This window comes from Dermacentor variabilis, unplaced genomic scaffold, assembly GCF_050947875.1.
Source record: "Dermacentor variabilis isolate Ectoservices unplaced genomic scaffold, ASM5094787v1 scaffold_14, whole genome shotgun sequence".
NCBI classification, from domain to species: Eukaryota; Metazoa; Arthropoda; class Arachnida; order Ixodida; family Ixodidae; genus Dermacentor; species Dermacentor variabilis.
Genome location: NW_027460302.1, coordinates 3359169 through 3377911, shown reverse-complemented (window position 1 = coordinate 3377911; position 18743 = coordinate 3359169). Strand labels below are relative to the sequence as shown.

Genomic DNA, 18743 nt, shown 5'->3' with positions numbered 1-18743 from the left:
TGATGCAATGGTACATCCAGGGTGTGCACAAGTCGCTGCTGCGCCAGTGCCATTTTGACCAAAAGGTTTGATGGCGTGTAAGGGCCGCACCTCATCAAAATTGTGGAAAATGAAGTGGAGCCCTTACACGAGTCTGTGCGGTACGTAAAGCGAACTTTAGAAAAACAGTTCTTGTGCACACACGCTATACCACAGGACGCACATGCCAATCATCTTGAAGAGCTACTTAGTATTAGCACGAGAGAAGTATGTGTGCGATTGGCGACCTAACGTTAAAGTCTACGGTCCGATCCCACCATCGCAACTTTTCTTTTTTTCAGTGCCGCCCCAGTGCTGGCAATAACGACAGAGATTTCTCGAGAGTGATTGGGAAAACAGATCCGGGCTCCAGTTTCTCCTCCTTCTGCATTGCATCGTTTGCGTTCAGAGTGACCGAGGTAGGGAAGAGGATAGGATGCATGCACATGAAAACCGGAGACTGTCCATCTTCACTCTCCTTGTCACTCTCGGGCAATCTTTGTCGTTGACAGCGCTGGGGCGCCACCACACCTCTCTGTGTCTGAGCCATTTGACAAGACCGCTGCGCCCAACAGCCACGATAAGCAAAGTCTGGGAGGGTTCTCTAAGAACGCTTTGCTTCAGAAAATGATAGCATAGCTAGCAGTAACACATGTTGCAGAACAAAACACAAGTGTGTGCCCATCATAAACTATAAAAGAGTTAATGACATTTTGGATTCCATTAGAGAGAGAGATTAGATGCCTTAGAGAAAGGATAAACTGAGGAAGTTGGTTAGCTTAGGTTGGCAATAATAATTAGCACTAATGTCTATTCATAACATCTGTCTATAGTTGACACTACCATCGTCTGGTCTCCTTTCCGTCTTTGTCTAATTTTGGCAATGTATATTTAATGTGTTAACATTTAACACTTAGGTTTGTTAAAAATTATTGAGCATTGGCTTCATTGTGAATATCATTCTCATACAGGAGATTATCATCGCCCATGACCCCTTCAAGTGCTCCATGTACAATTGCGCACGTCAAGATAATACATTAACAGCAGGAGAGAACTGATCGGGAGGAATGTGTTAAGAAATTGTGTACATCTCGCGAAACTTTGTATCAGACCTTTGCTCTCAGTATGTAAAATGTATGGAAAGTCCTTTAGCGAAAGGAAATGGAGGGTAGACGTTAGGGTGTTTGCTCTGAATGTCTGTATTTTGTCATGTAGCGGCTTCACTTCTTTCATTGTTTCTGACAACGTTTTACATCGCACATATTTTTCAAGTGGCTCAATGCGTGCTGGGCATTGTTTTTCTCATATCTGATGCTCACGCATGGAGTCCACATTTTGTAAACTGGACAAAACTCACTGACGAATAAAAAATTTATAATCTGTTCTACTGCAGCAGTACAGTCAAATCTCAATATAACGAATCACGTGGGACTGCCGAAAATCATTCGTTATTTTGAAATATTGTTGTAATGAAAAACTTGCAGTTATAAGCCAGTGGACAAACCTAGGAATGAGAATTACGTACCTTGGCAGTAGACGCGTGTGCAGACAAGCATACTCTCAAATAAAAATGTTTCACTCACTTCAAAGCTGCTCTATTTGAAGAAATCGGTGATTTCCTTCTGGCACGTGCAGCTCGCACGACCGATTAGGAATGCGTCTACATCTTCCCCTTTGCGCAATGCCTCATCGGGCACGTCATTGCATCGAGCGATGAAAGTGCAGACTTTGTTCATGTGCACTAAAACATCACCGTTCGACACTATCTCATCTTCTGTATTCGGAGACCCACAGTCGTCTTCCTTTGGGTCGTCATTGTCACGGGAGACGTCGCGAACACAGTTAACAATCTCTTCGATTGTCAGGTCCACTGCCATTAGCGCTGCCCTGTCGCTCTCCACGTAGTCGTCGAAGGAAGAGACGGCGGGCAGCAGCTCTGCAACCCGGTCCACAGGTCTCCTGGGTTGTTGTCGATCACCTACAGGTCATCGTCAAGCTGCACAGGTGCTTTGACAAGCCCTGCTTTTCGCCAGCAGTTGCTAATGGTGGATGCCTTCAAGTTACACCAAGCTTCTGTGAGGACTTCTGCTGCCTGACAAATATTGATTACAGTTGGTTGCTTTAGGCAGAGGTTGATAATCAACCACTGCACAAGGCGCTTACGAAATTCTGCTTTCACACTCTTTATAATGCCCTGGTCTGGGGGTTGCAGCAAGGACATGTTGTTTGGCGGCAGAAACTCCAAGCGAACGTGTGTCAAGCAAACATTCACAATTTGAGCAGAGCAGTTGTCGACAACCAGTAAAATTCTTCCATCGTCCTTCCTCATTTGGTCGTCGAGTTTGATGAGCCACTCGGAAAAGAGTCGGTCATCCAAGCTCGTTTTTTGGCACAGTTGTCGTACGGTAATGACGTGCCGTTTTTCATGCAGCGAGGCTTCGCGTACTTGCCGATGACGAGTGGTGTAATTTTCTTCATGCCTATTGGATTGCAGCAGAGCAGGACTGTCACGCAAAAATGCAGCTTCTTTCCTCCTTTGCACTGTGGCCCTTTGAAGAGCATCGTCTGGTCTGGCAAGAGCTGATAAAAACATGGTCTCATCCGCATTGAAAATATCGTCTTCAGAGTATGATTCAGCCACCTGCAGAAAATGATCATTGCGCCAGGCAGGCACGTACCTAGGGTGAAGGCCCGGGGGGGCCTGCCCCCCCCCCCTCCGCAATTAAGCAGCATACCCCCCCCCCACCCCGCCTACACCACCACTCCTCACACACATTCCTAAAGCACTGACAAATCAATCTATTTGGCGGTCAACGTGTTGATACCTTTTACAGCGAGAGCTGTGTATGACTAACCTATTTTTCTTTCGCCATCCATCAAAATATCATAATGTGGGCCGATCCTGGTGACAGTGCAAGAAGGGACCAAGCTCGATGGCGCATACGCCTGTGGGTTCGGGAACCTGTAACACGCCCTTTGAAATCTTCGGGATGGGCCCACGTATGGGGAGTGCTCAACGCCTGCTTCACCTCCACCACGGGTCTACCCGGCATCGCACTATCTTCGGGATCGGCCCACGTAGGGGGAGTGCTTAATGCCTCTTTCACCTACTCGGCGGGTCGGCCCGGCATTGCACTACCGTCGAGACAACCCGCGGCAGAGGTGAAGCACCTTACTTTTCGTTTGAGAGCTTCGACTATCATCAGCTCTCGCTGCCATTCCATTTTCACAGAGTGGAATGGTTGTCAATTCTTTCACTTCTTTTGGATGGTGGTAGTTATTGGCATCTCCTGGGGTGTGAAGGCCAGTTTTCTCATCAATTCGGTGCCCACGCGATTAACTTGAGATGAGTTCAGCTGTCACCATCTATTCAACGATCACGTGCATCACTGTTGCTTTGTTAGTTCAACCTTTGTTTAGACTGATCCAGGGACCAGGAAAGGGATTCGCTTCTTAGTAAGCTGGTCTGGGTACCAGCTACCCAGTCAGCTACCTAGTCAGTACCAGTACCCAGTCAGTTGCGGCCGGAGAAAACGCCAGTTACGTTAAACTTTTCCTTTTGCTTCATTATTTCCTCGAGTGACCGCTCGCCACAACGCTGGCAGATCCTTGGAAGCATATACGATATGGGTTGGATATGGGTTGGATGATATGGGTTGGATGAGGCGGGAAAATAGAACAATGTGAAACAGCGTCTACTTAGGGAGAGAGCCAAGGGAACCACCAAACAGGGAGAAAAAGCGAAAATTAACCAAGTTAACCGTTGTTTGTGAAAATATTTATGGATCAACATCTCTTTATTTAAAATGGATGTAAAGAAAATGCTGCCGGAAGTGGGGAATGATTCCGCTTGCTTTGAATCACGCTTGTACAGTTGTCAATCGAGCCGCCTGACGTAGCCACTTCTCTGCTGTGCTAATGTGAGTGTTTTTCTAACCTTCCGCGGTGGGCGCAGTGCGTCTAGAAGCGTAGCGTCCTACGCTCTATGCCGTTGCGCTGCACTGGTGACCATGCATCGTTACGCAACTTCCAAATAACAATGTGAGTCGGTTTTGCCACTTGGTACAGTAGTAAACAAGGGATCCGAAAGAACTGTTATTGTTCCGCAAACATATATATTTCTGTATAATTCTTCCAGGGCTAACTCAGAAAACGCTACTAGAAACCTTTATTTTGTAATTTCACTTGTTTACTTGTTCTTGGCAGCGTTCTTCCTGCGCTTCTGTCATGCACGACACCATTTGATGTGGTTCCTTGGGCGCTGTAATGTAAAACTATTCCAAACTTTTCTATTCCAATTCTGAAATCAGCCCTCCACGATTGGTCAAAATCTTTTTTGTACCACCCCACTTAACCTGCCTGTCACGCGACATCAGGAAAACTGTGATAGCTCCCCATCTGACAGGACGTGTACACACTGATTATGCACGATTTGATCGAACAAAAGAAAAATGGTTATTTCTGATTCGACCCCTTTTCACCATTAGCCCTCGGCTGTTTTTCAAAAGTTTTCAAGCTGCGCCCACTTCACCTGCCTGTCACGCGATGTCACAAAACCGCAAAAACTCCAAAAGAGTACGCATTTGGGCTGGTTGGTTCATGATTACGAGCAATAAAAACAGCGCTAAATGACGGGACGAGCGAAGGGACACAGACAACAGCGCTGACTAACGACCAAAGTGTCTTTATTCTTTCAGTCAGCATATATATGCTCTGCCGCTACCTGAAACCACAGAATCTACAGAATTGGGCATGCGCAGGGGGAATTGCAATTAATGTGATAGGAAGGCAATCTCCTTCGGAAGGAGAGAAATGGACGGAAGGCTTACACATGCTTCGCCACTAACGTGAATGTGGAAAGCTTCGGATATAAGTCGTGCGCGGTCATCACGATATTTTGACAGGTAGGTTACACCTTCGAAAGATGGCTTGCAGCCGCATTCATTGCAATGCAGAGACAGCTGACTATCTTTTACCCGTTCTTGAAATTTGTTTAAGTGCGCGCGCATGCGGTCATTGATGCAACGCCCCGTTTGGCCGATATAAAAATGCTTGCATGAAAGGGGGATCTTATACACAACACAGTCACAACAGTCACCAACAAACCTCTGTCTGTGCTGCTTTTTACAACTTTTTTTGTTGTTCTTGCTTACCCTATTGACTTGGTGGCACAGGCTACCTAACTTATTTTTGGCAGTAAACAGCAACCTGACGCCTGCCCTGCTGACAACCTTTTTGAGATTGTGCGCAACCTGGTATAACCGCAACCATTTGCCGTGAGCGATTCTCAGATAGAGCAGCTGCCGACTGCTTTCCTTTAGGGTTCGTTGCGAGGCCTTCAGTGATGCTGGTCAAAAGTGGTACCGAGAAACCTGCGAGCTTCAGTCTGGCTACTTGCTTTTCGAAGCTTACATCCACTTGGTGGTCACAAGACAGGATGTTGGCCGCCTTCATGCAGGATCTTGCTATACCGCGCTTGACTATCTTTGAGTGCGCGGACGAAAATGGAAGAAGGTTCTTATGAGACCGAGGAGCGTAAGCCCAACATACATGATTGCTTAAGAACGTTAGCTCCAAGTCTAAGAAACGAAGCTTGTTGTCTGACGGATGCTCCGTGGTTAATTCGAAAGAATCTAGAACTGTGTGGAACAAGTCAAATATTATAGCAGCAGCAGGCTGCGCGTCAGTGGCGTTAGTATTGTAAAAAATTATAAATTCATCGACGTATCGCATCTCTTTTACAGTGCTTGTCTGGCTGAGCTTAGTTACAAGATTGCGGTCATAGCTGGCTAATAATATGTCACTAAGAACAAGGGCTATACATGAACCGATGCACACACCTTTCTTCTGTATAAAAAGCTTATCCTCCATTGAAACGAAAGTGGAAAGCATATAAAACCTTAAAAGCTCTAAAAACTTGTCGACGTTGATACCACATGCATTCTAAAACCTAAGAACACCATATTTGTCAATGCAATGGCCAACTTCAACGCATACATCTTCTTGAGGCAAGGAGTAATACAAGTCCTTGATGTCCACGGAAAAGGCTCGGACGGCCTTTGGACATTCCTCACGGAGGAAGGTGGAGACAGTACCTGGCGTCTTTTTGAGGGAGGGGTCATCAATGTCGAGGAGGCACAAAAACCTTTGCAGGAACACTCCCAATTGTCGTTGCCAGGTTCCGCGCTCCGAAACAATGGCCCGAAACGGGCACAGTTCCTTGTGCGTCTTGGCGCTGAAAAACACAGAAAGACTGGTTCCATTGCAGGCCTTTATGGAGGAGGCCAGCTTGGAGAGTCCGGCTTTTTCGCAGAGCTGAACAGCCGTTGTTTTGACCTTCGCAGGAGCCACTCCGTGCACTTCCTTGAAGTTGCCCGGAGTGGCCGCACCTGCTCTGCTCCTGCACAGGCCACCAGGCATCACGGCAAAACCGCCTTCTTTGTCGGATAGGAGCAGCTTGAGCCCCGCATTCCGAAGGACGGTCACTGCTGTGCGGAGCCGAACTGTGTTGCCTTTTTTTTAACCTGCTGGGGCAGGCAGTCAGCACCTTCTCTGATGCATCTGTCAGCTTCATCTGTTCTTGCTCTACCGGCAGCTGTCCTGACGAGGCTGAGCAGTTCCGTCTTGTCCAGAGAAGGATGCTCACAAAATTTAGGACAGAGCTTGAGTAGATCGGCAACATTCCTTTGGCAGAAACGAAAAAGCCAACCCGCGCTGGCGTCGAACCCAGTTATTTCAAGTGCATTGGCAAATTCGAGAGATTTTTCTCAGAGCATTGGGCCAAAACACAGGAACGTTTTGCAGTCTGGCATCTTTGAACATGAGAACAGCTTGGTCCACATTTTGAAAGTTTCCCAGTCGCACCTGTTTCCTCGTAGGAGCGAGTTGCGATTCCCGGTAAAGCTTGACAATCTTGTCTCGGTCTTTCAAAATGATCACTTCGGTCGACGGGGCAATGTCATGCTGTCTGCACACGTCGATTTGCTTTTTCCCTGCGTCGATTTCCTGCAATACATCCGATTTGTCCTGCAGTGAAAACTGCTTTCGCTTTTTGGCGCCGTTGCTAGCTGCATTCATCGTTGGATCTTGCTAAGCCTTTGTCGTGAAGTTCTTGATGAAATTTGTGGTGAAGCAGTTGGTACTTGACGTGGCAATGATGATAGCTACTGCACTCGCTGTTTCTGTTTCACGCAAGAGTTGTGGCACTGTTAGTTTTAGCTGAATTCGTAATACTGATGTTCCTCTGTTATAAAAGGGAAAATAAACTGTGCGTTATTCTGAAATATGCACTGTATTCAGTCATAGTCCTGAAATATTTTTACGTTGAAGATATAAGCAATCTGGCAGGGGTTTCTAAAATATTCGTAAATTTGAGAAATTCGTTAATGGGGGATTCATAGTAACGAGATTTGACTGTACGCTTTTAAGAACTCTGAAGGTGCAAGAAATGTGATGAAACAAAATTTTCAGTGGACAGAAATTGGCATGTAAAGGAGTCTAATCTGCCATTGGGTGATATAAATTTCTGATTACTTTTGCAACCTGCCTGCTCAAACCAACAGGTCACCGTCAAACTTCAAATTTTGTGTAATAAAGGCATATGTGCTATATTTGAGATGACAACATTACGGGTATTGTCAAGAATAAAAAAAAGGATTCAAACAAAACAGGCTGTCAATAACTGTTTCATTTTTTTATGGACTGAACTTGTTCAATATTGACTCTAGCAGCTAATTTTACAATGAGGTTATAGAAAATAAGTTTTCAGCTGGGGGCTGTCATTTCAGCCATTGTGGAAATTGGGGGTAGTCGGACCTCGATACAACGAGCACCATTATAGTTAATTATTGTACATAACAAAGTAAATGTAAAATCCAAAGTGCAATCTTTGTTCCGCATAAATGGTGTTGAACAACCACCATGAAATATGGCAAGGACAAAGTTAAACCACCTCTAGACAGGACAACAGTCCTGCTTTTCAGGTTTGTGGGTTTCAGAGACACGGTTAACACGAAGCATTCATTTGGGCAACACTATGAATGGCGGTGGTTGCTCAGTGGTCATGGTGTTAGACTGCTGAGCACGAGGTCGCGGGATCGGACCCCGGCCACGGCGGCCGCATTTCGATGGGGGCGAAATGCGAAAACACCCGTGTACTTAGAATTTGGTGCACGTTAAAGAACCCCAGGTGGTCGAAATTTTCGGAGTCCTCCACTAAGGCGTGCATAATCAGAAAGTGGTTTTGTCACGCAAAACCCCATTCCCCCACTCGGCTTTAACTCAGGAAGAGGACCTTAGTGTTGCAGCAATGCACGACAATCTCATGGGCATCATTAAGGAGTGCGCAATAGAAGTCGGTGGTAACGCCGTTATACAGGAAACCAGTAAGCTATCGCAGGAGACGAAAGATCTGATCAAGAAACGCCAATGTATGAAAGCCTCTAACCCTACAGCTAGAATAGAACTGGCAGAACTTTCTAAGTTAATCAACAAGCGTAAGAGAGCGGACATCAGAAACTATAATATGGATAGAATTGAACAGGCTCTCAGGAACGGAGGAAGCCTAAAAACAGTGAAGAAGAAACTAGGAATAGGCAAGAATCAGACGTGTGCGTTAAAAGACAAAGCCGGCAATATCGTTACCAATATGGATGAGATAGTTCAAGTGGCTGAGGAGTTCTATAGAGATTGATACAGTACCAGTGGTACCCACGACGATAGTGGAAGAGAGAATAGCCTAGAGGAATTCGAAATCCCACAGGTAACGCCAGAAGAAGTAAAGAAAGCCTTAGGAGCTATGCAAAGGGGGAAGGCAGCTGGGGAGGATCAGGTAACAGCAGATTTGTTGAAGGATGGTGGTCAGATTGTTCTAGAGAAACTGGCCACCCTGTATACGCAATGCCTCATAACCTCGAGCGTACCGGAATCTTGGAAGAACGCTAACATAATCCTAATCCATAAGAAAGGGGACGCCAAAGACTTGAAAAATTATAGACCGATCAGCTTACTGTCCGTTGCCTACAAAGTATTTACTAAGGTGCGACACCTTAGACTTCTGTCAACCAAAGGACCAGGCAGGATTCCGTAAAGGCTACTCAACAATAGACCATATTCACACTGTCAATCAAGTGATAGAGAAATGTGCAGAATATAACCAACCCTTATATATAGCTTTCATTGATTACGAGAAAGCGTTTGATTCAGTCGAAACCTCAGCAGTCATGGTGGCATTACGGAATCAGGGTGTAGATGAGCCATATGTACAAATACTGGAAGATATCTATAGCGGCTCCACAGCCACCGTAGTCCTCCACAAAGAAAGTAACAAAATCCCTATAAAGAAAGGCGTCAGACAGGGAGATACGATATCTCCAATGCTATTCACAGCATGTTTACAGGAGGTATTCAGAGGCCTGGAGTGGGAAGAATTGGGGATAAAAGTTGATGGAGAATACCTTAGCAACTTGCGATTCGCTGATGATATTGCCTTGCTTAGTAACTCAGGAGACCAATTGCAATGCATGCTCACTGACCTGGAGAGGCAAAGCAGAAGGGTGGGTCTGAAAATTAATTTGCAGAAAACTAAAATATTGTTTAACAGTCTCGGAAGAGAACAGCAGTTTACGATAGGTAGCGAAGCACTGGAAGTGGTAAGGGAATACATCTACTTAGGGCAGGTAGTGACCACGGATCCGGATCATGAGACTGAAATAACCAGAAGAATAAGAATGGGCTGGGGTGCGTTTGGCAGGCATTCTCAAATCATGAACAGCAGGTTGCCACTATCCCTCAAAAGGAAAGTGTATAACAGCTGTGTGTTACCAGTACTCACATATGGGGCAGAAACCTGGAGGCTTACGAAAAGGGTTCTGCTGAAATTGAGGACGACGCAACGAGCTATGGAAAGAAGAATGATGGGTGTAACGTTAAGGGATAAGAAAAGAGCAGATTGGGTGAGGCAACAAACGCGGGTAAACGACATCTTAGTTGAAATCAAGAAAAAGAAATGGGCATGGGCAGGACATGTAATGAGGAGGGAAGATAACCGATGGTCATTAAGGGTTACGGACTGGATTCCAAGGGAAGGGAAGCGTAGCAGGGGGCGGCAGAAAGTTAGGTGGGCGGATGAAATTAAGATGTTTGCAGGGACAACATGGCCACAATTAGTACATGACCGGGGTAGTTGGAGAAGTATGGGAGAGGCCTTTGCCCTGCAGTGGGCGTAACTAGGCTGATGATGATGATGATGATGATGATGATGATGATGATGATGATGATGAATGGCGGTAGGAATAAAATAGATGGACAGTATGAAAACTGACACCATCACTTCATGTGCGTCACGTTTGTCCGGACAGCCTCCTGTCTCCCCTTGTTTCTCAGCATGTACTCCTTTTTACATTGTAATCCATAGCCCAGTGCCATCACTTAATGAAAGCAGCGCTTATAACAAGAGATGGCATTGCCTGATAGAAATTCCTACTACAGTGACTACACTTAATGACTCCGGTTAATTTTATCCCGACCGAAGGTACCAGCCAGTCCCTATACATTTCTATGGGACAAACTTCTGGTATATCGGTCCCGAAATCAACCTTCACTGGGTAACTCGTACTTAGTTCATCACACACACACTCGACCCCAATAGCGACTACAGTGGACTCCAATGGCAATTATGGTACAGTGAACGCATCTGACATATGGCATCTCTTGTCGAAAACTCCGACTTTTGGCCTGCCCCAGGAATACTATCCACACCTGTTACAATGCATCCACATACATCATAGTTTCGGATATAACACACTATTCTTCTCGCTTAGTTTGGTCTGCCTATATTATCGTCGCTACCAATTCCGCTTCTTAGGGGCCTGGCTAAATGGACTATCGGCCGGAACAGGCAAATTTTTGGGGAAAATTTTGCCGACATGGCACAAATACAACGTACTTGGCTGCGGCGATGCATCCGCACGCCAGTGCAATGCATGCAACTAATGGGTGCGGCAGCGCGCCGTACACAGTGATTTTTGGCCTCTTGTGGAATGTGCGAGAATGCAACTTTAAAGAATGCACTGGTGCCAAGCTTCCCGCGATGCCGTGTCGCACAGGGTCCTGCCGGCGAAGAGTTTTCGTGTGGACCGTACGAGCAGACCATCGCTACCCACTGGTGTTTGCTCGGTGCCAAGCAAGCGCCTAGGGTGCCACTAGGCCTAGCCAGATTTGGAGCTTCAAAAAAGAACTGCCATCAATAGCAAAATGCACTGTTTTAACAGTGCTTTATTAATTTCTCGTTGCATCAATTCACACAAAAAAATATGCTGCTATTCACAGCGTCCAGAGCACACGATCCATCTCGCATGCAGTGCAGCGGCAGCAAGACACGAGCCGCTCTCGTTCGTGCCGTAGATTTGATAGTGGTCGTCACTTGTCGCGAAAAATAAAATGAAGACATTGGTTTATACTTCTGGCCACGGTTGTATCTGAATGAACTGTAACCAGTGGTTGTCATCGGCGACGCGCTTGGGCCGGGCATGGCAGCTCGGGCCGGCTGGCTCTCCGTTGTGCTGGCCGTTGCCATTGTGCAGGCGCATGTATGCTCTGGGAAACTGCCTTTTTTCAGCTACCTGCATATGGAAGGCGGCACGGGAAGATGCCGTGCCACGTGGTTGCACGATCACCGTGGAAAGCTGTTTATCTGTAGCTATTTATTTCCGTTTCAATGTTTTTATCGTTCTTGCAATTGTTCGCTTGTGGGCTAACCAGTTGTATATTCAAAGTTTCGCCATTTCACGACATAATGCGACCGTAAGTTTGCATGCAATGGACTTTGGATATAACAGACCTTTTTCGCTGGGTTATCGCAATTGGTTGTAACAAACATCTGCTGTATTTTAAAAAGAAAATGGTAGCTCACCATCAGTCAATTGCAGTATTTACCAGACCTTTCTTTCCAATAAAGTTTGTTTAGAAATTGGTTGGACATTGCAGTCCGATACAAAAGTGTGTTCGTGGCATTCTGTTGTCGGAGCCAGCCTAGCCGGTGGTATCGCCATTTCCATCACAATGTGGTGACCGTGGATGGCAACGGAATGAGTTTTCTCGCGTAGCATGACGACCACGATCTGCCGCTTCAAGCCTGATTACAAAAGCACACGCAAGCGACAAGTTATTTTACACGTTAAGTTGTTCATGTGTGTTCTTGGTATTCTAGAGAATTGTAAGCATTGCAAGATGAACTAGTGAAGTAGTTAGTGTAGGCATGGGCCACATTCACGTTTGTGATTGTTGCAAGGTCATTCTATAAGAGCACACGATGAAAAGTGCTGTGGACAATACGAAGGACAACATGTCGTGGTTTTCATACCAATAAAGTGCCGTCCGAGAATGATGATGATGTGCATTAAGTACATAGATTTTTATTCGGTGAAGGTAAAGCTCGCTGGTTTCGTGTTTTCCTTATTGCCAGAATTGGTGGCATCGTATGTTTTTCTTGCTAAAATGTCTGCTTTTGCGTTCTATTTCAACTTTGTTTATGAACTCTAATGTCATTTCTGCATTAGTTTCCTAACTTGAACTCGTAAGAAGTGGGTGTGCATTCGATTACTGGACATTCTAGAACAGCAAATACTGCCAATGAATCCGCGTTGTTTCGGCGTTTTTTTCTGCCTATTGTTAAATTTGACCCACTGGATAGTTTGACCTATCTTATCTTTCCCGTCAGTGTCGAATTAACGGAAGTGGACTGTATAGGAATGGGAAATTATAGCTAACATGTTGTGAAAAAGGCACACTTATACAACATTGTGACAAAGGAGGTTGGCAGAGCATTTTATGCTGGCAATACTTCTGCACCAGATATGCTTTCAAGTTATAAATCGCACCACACAATTCTGGACAGTCTTTAACGATTTAATCAGACAAGTCTAACGATGGTCTCAACTCTGAATCGGTCAGTTGTGGTCGTGCATCACAGGGGTGGCGACACGAGCGAGGACGGTGCGAGCTCAGTGGTGGACCCGCTGAGCTCTCGCAACTCGCTGGCCGAGACATCGCAGACGTCGGCTGCCGACCTCTCCAGCTTCTCGAGCCCATCGGCGACACTGCGGAGAACGCCGTCGCTCTACGACAACGTTGACTACCAGGAGAGTCTGGAGGCAGCGGCTGCTGCTGCGGCACAGACTCCGGTCGCATCTCTGCCTGCGGCCGGAGTCGCCTCGGCCAGGGGCGCCGCCCTGTGAGTGCTGTGAGAACCCCAACCCTCCTTCGGCCACGCATGCCCGCTCAAGGAATACCTGTCGGTTACAGATCTATTGCTAAATGCCCAATTTATAAAACTCGTTTTCAATTGGTAATGTGACATCAATAATTTTAAGATTATTTTTATTTGTGTCCAGTTTAGGAAAAAAGCCAGTTTCAAAAGGGTGCAAATGCATTTTTCCAAGTGATTTTCTTGAGCCCAATTTTTTAGGCCCACTCTACTGATTCGGTCCTACCTGCAACACCACCACTGACTCCATAAAAACCAAGGTATAGCTGCCACTGAAATTTTGGCTGCCATTATAAGAATTTTTTAAGGAAATTTTTAGTTTGTTTGTGGCACCCACCACACCATGCCGTTGCTGAGCCGAGGTCACGGGTTAAATTCTGGGCATGGTGGCCACATTTCATTGGGTGCAAAATGCAAAAAACCCTCGTGTACTTACATTTCAGTGCACGTTAAAGAAGCCCAAGTGGTCAAAGCTAATCGGGAGTCCTCCACTATGGCGTGTGTCGTAATCTGATCGTTGTTTTGGTATGTAAAATAACAGAATTAAATCAATTTAATTATCTATGGCGCAGATTCTGCGAGCTGTCTGTAGAGAACCAGAGTGCACTTTTACAGCATCTCTGCAGAACAATGCCTCCAAACCAACTTTTTTAAACGTAAAGGGCCCCCAACATGGGCAGCAATTGAACACTTTTTAGTATATTTCATCAAATTTTATCATTATTAGTGTTCGGTTGTAGCACTCTAAAAAATATCAAGGTTCATAAGCGCGTGTAGAGTTTCATAACATGGCTACTAGAAAATACGTCTTCAGCTGGTGTCATTCATCCGCCATGGGAATTGTTGGTAGTACAGTAGACTTCCGTTAATTTGACTCAAATTAATTTGACTTTTCGCTTAATTTGATTTCGACCGAAGTTCTTGGCTGGCACCCCTGCATTTCCACAGGCCCAAAGTTTCATTATTTTGATCCTAAAATTGACCTTCACTGGAAAATTTGAACATGACCAGTCAGCACGCACGCAGCCAACTCTTACGTTGGCCCTAACCGTTCTGTGGCAGTCTCAGCATAGCTTAGGAGGCAGTGAATGCAATAAACACATGCCGTATCCCGTCGAAAACACCTCTTTTTGGCCTGCCTTAGGAAGATTTAAGATATAACCACAGCTCACAATGTCTGATTATGGTATTAACTGGATTCTAACATGCGTCCCCCCCCCCCCCTTTTTTTTTCTCCAGGAAAATTGGTCCTAAAATTGCCTGTATGGTGCGATTGAAAAGAATACCAAACAGCGCTCGCGGTGTTTGTAAGCTTTATCGCATAATGCAAATGTCTTGCGGCAAAGCTGACTTTAGGACATTGGCCGCCGTTGTGTGACGCGTATTAAACCCCTGCTCGTTTTTTTGCTGAAAACATTTCTGCATTAGTTTTCTATTTTTGACATGCAGAAAGTAGTCGCGTGTTTGATTCGAGGCGTGTTAGAACAGGCAAAATGCTGCCAAATGAATCGGCAGTATCTTCTGGCATATTTTTCTGAACCTTGTTTAAATCGATCTGCCGGATAATTAGATCAATTTCTTTGTTGCCATCAGGGTTGAATTAACAGAAATGGACTGTAATGTAGTACATGGATTTGTCTAGAGTGTGGCATGGGTTCGTTGAGGAAGCACATTGGAGCTTGTCTTATTGTTTCCTGTGATTAAGATGTGACGTGCTAACATAAAAAATGTTTCAGGGTGTCTACGAACCGAGAAAACCAGGAATTCCCAGGGATTTTGAATAGTCTGGAAATATTCAGGGAAAACTCAGGGAATTCGTGTTTCTATCATGGAAAATTAGCTGTCATTTTAATGAAAGCGAACGAAAGTCATCCTAATGCTGGCTCGTGTAAAAGCAAGGAATCGTAGCGAGTTGTCTTTGACGCCGTATAGTCGGTTGGAGGAGTTGCCAGCGTACAGTGAACGACCGATTTTCCGGACATGCCTGATAATGTAGACGGCTTCGCGGCACCACCACTTGCCCCATGGGCTCCCTTCAATGGTCAGGCGGCGCAGTGATTGGCTCAGCCGTCAGCGCCACCATGTTAGTTGCACGAAACACCGAGGTGACCACTGTTACGGACTCTTGCTTTTGCGGCGCTCGTTTGAAACCTGTCATTTGTTCTAAATTGCGGTTTTAAGGCAGTCGAAAACATTGAGGCCCCTTTGGACCACTGACGCTTGAGAAAGGACGTCAAGTTTGTGACTACAGCCATGTATATCTTGTCAAAGAGGTAAACCGCACAAACATCACAGCGAGGTGCTTAAATTATGGTGTCTTAGGTGCCAAAACCACGATCTGATTAGGAGGCACGCCGTGTTGGGGGACTCCGGAATAATTTGGACCAGTTGGGGTTCTTTAACATGGACCTAAATCTAATTACACTGGTGTTTTGGCATTTCGACGCCATCGAAATTCGGCTGCCATGGCCGGGACTCATCCCGCGACTTCGTGCTTAGCAGCCCAACGCCATAGCCACTAAGCAACCACCGCAGGTCGCAAAGTATTTGTCACAACAAAGCAAGCATGCTTACAATATCCAACACAAAGTGAGTTAACAAGTCATTATTTTATGCCACTTAAGTGAGAAAATACGGCCGTGGACGTCTTCAACTGTCATTTGTGGCTTCATTACTTGGAGCGTGCCTTGCACCTCACAATTGTAGAGGTTCTGGCGAATTGGCAGGCGAATGCTTTTTTCTCCGTTGGCAAAGTGCCTCGAGCACTTTGTCAACGTTCAGGCTCGAATGTGAGAGGGCATTATCGCTGAAGCATCATAGAGAGTAATCAGCCGAGTCTAAACAACGGGGTTGTTTAGTCCGGGGTAAATGACCGGGGTTGTTGGAGAAGTATAGAAGTATGGGAGAGGCCTTTGCCCTGCAGTGGGTTTGACCAGGCTGATGATGATGAAACAATGTGAAGACTGAACAAATACTATACGCTAGCATGTGCAAGAGAACTGCTAATTTTCGAATACTCGACGTGTGCTGCAGTGTACTCCCAACTTTAGTTCTGTTGTTCTAAATGCGACGAGAAAACATTGCACGAATGAGCTCGGTTCCAGCATTCGCGTCTTGATCTTGGCGCAGGAGGAAGCACAGTGCATGCAGACTCCAGCACGGAGCGCTTACAAAGCTAGATTTGACGCGTAACAACCACTGCGCATTTGTTTTGGAGCAAGACGAGTTAAACAACTATCTAAACCGATTTACAACAGCGGGAATCAGTTCACACTTTTTTATGCAGTTGATGCTTTATTGTGTGTTTTTACGGATGATTCTGCTGCTTGTTTTTTATTTTTTCTTGTTTTTGCATTCACATCTTAGTTTAACAGAAATTCACAAGACCAACACGAACCACGACAGTCCACTTCAGCCACCAGGTTCCCTCCCGCGGTTTTGAAGGGAAGTGGTACAGTTTAATGCAGACATCCCCTTCGCAGTTGTGACAATCCTTAATGTAGCAGTATCTGCGCGTGTTCTTTTTGTTCACACTTCTCACGGAGGAGCTGCCAAGAGGCCGCGGTGAATCCATTGGAAAATTGGAAAAGTGGGCTTTCGGGCGGGCCTTAGCGCACCATAGACCATGGTGAAATGACGATGAGGGCCTACCCGCGGGTGCTCAGCGCCGCTGCCAGGTGGCGCGTCATGTATAGGCAAACTTCATTGCAAGGTGCCCATAGAGTCAATGTATAAAGACGTTTGTAATATCAGATGCAAGAACCTTTCACCGTCCGATTTTCCGGACTTTTTTGCTGAGAATGCAGGTCTAAAACGGCATTCATCATATCCACCACCGCCACCATTTTGATTACCTCGCCGCCTCAAACCAGCATTCTCGCACGCAGATCCTCTGGAAGCCGTAGCCATCACCCCAGCAACGCGAGGCCTAGCTGCTTCAACGTTCGCTATTAAGGTTCTTGCCGTTAGGTGCAGTGTTTTTCATTGAAAGAATTTGCCGCTGTCAGCGATGGCACAGACTCCGCCTCTGTAATCCTCGTGATTGGCTTCGTAGCTTAGAAAGCACGGCGCGTTGCATAATGCCAGTTTCCGAAAGGCAGCCTCGCCTTATGCAGTGAAGCATAATATTGCGGTGAAGCTTAACAAGCGTGAGACGGGACAATTGTCACAGTACACAGTACGTACTCTCTAAATATACACGTGCACACACGCCGTCTCCTGTCACAGTACGAGCGCTGGTATGCCTAATAGGTGTACTGGCAGGCCTCCAAAGCTTTTTCGGACGTGCCTGTAGCCATTTGAGCCCTTAAGGGCAGTAAAAGACATGCATTCATTTTTTTCGGACTGCCCATTTTTTTAGAAGTTTTAGCAACCCTTAGGGGGTCCAAAAAATCTAATGTTGACTGCACAACCGATCATGAAGATGCTTCAAATGGTCCGTGAGGCGAACATGCAGCAGAATGAGGACAAGAACAGAAAGGACCGTGGCATTGAGGAATGATTGGGAAATGAACTGTGGCGCCTCTTCTTTGAAGGAGGTTGAGCTCAAGAAGGAAAGTGCTGGCTGACGCCAAGGTGCAGGTGACCCTTATGCTTGACATGCTTGACATTACGGGCAGTACTGTACTTGAATTGCTTTATAGATTTTACATATTTTCGAGAGAAGGCAGCGGCTAAAGAGTGTTTTAACCCTTTCTAGTCACGTGCAATTACTCAGTCTATGGTTGTTTCACTCGAGAGTCATTTTGTGCATTTAAATGCCACACAGAAAAAGCACTCTGGCAAACGGATGCTTGTCAAGTGATTTATTTGATGATATTTGCTGATTCCTGAGGTGCTCAACAGTACTTTTGCACTGTGTGGTAGTGCTTGAAGCAGTCCTGGGTAGAGGCCAGGATTGACACGGCAGGCCAGCAGGATCCTCACAGTTGCCATCTTCCAAAGTGCCCTCTCTTTCTCAATCGAGGATGTTTGCTGACCATTGTGAGGCAATGTATATTCATCCTTTGCTCTAAAGTCATCTTGTAATTCGCTGAACTTGCATGAACTTCTTACCGAAAAGGCATGCACAGACAACACCACCATTTCTTTTTTTTTTTTATGCTTCATGCCGCAAATTGCGCAACGATCTTTTCAAGCATGAAAGAAGAAAAAAAAAAGAAAGTGCTGCCCTTGTTTGGAGACACTTCAAAGTGGACTTATTGCTTGAAACAGAAGCCACACAGCTGACGAACGCAAGCACGTGCACATATTGAGCACCGCCCTGCGTCTGAGTGGAACGGTTTTGCGTGCCGGGATGGGCTCGATGCACGACTGCCGAAAAGTTAAGACTGCACTGCTGTGGCTGTAGCTAAAACTGCATCTGAAAAATCTGAAAAACAAAGAAGGGAAAAAAGAAAGGAGACTCCGAAAGCTTTTAATAAGTTCTACAGGAAAGGTCTAATCGGAAGTGTTTCGATGT

At 45.8% G+C, this 18743-nt stretch overlaps 1 protein-coding gene across 4 annotated transcripts in view; it reads left to right on the top strand.

Annotated features, from left to right (window-relative positions):
* The window catches only part of LOC142567817 (USP6 N-terminal-like protein), a 230112-nt gene that overhangs the window by 165887 nt on the left and 45482 nt on the right, over positions 1-18743 (top strand). For 3 of the 4 annotated variants that reach the window (XM_075677965.1, XM_075677966.1, XM_075677964.1), the window contains one exon: positions 12989-13249. In XM_075677965.1, coding sequence (XP_075534080.1) covers positions 12989-13249 — 261 coding nt within the window. Of the gene's footprint in view, positions 1-12988; positions 13259-18743 lie in introns of all 4 variants that reach the window. The other variant, XM_075677967.1, reaches the window with a different exon arrangement.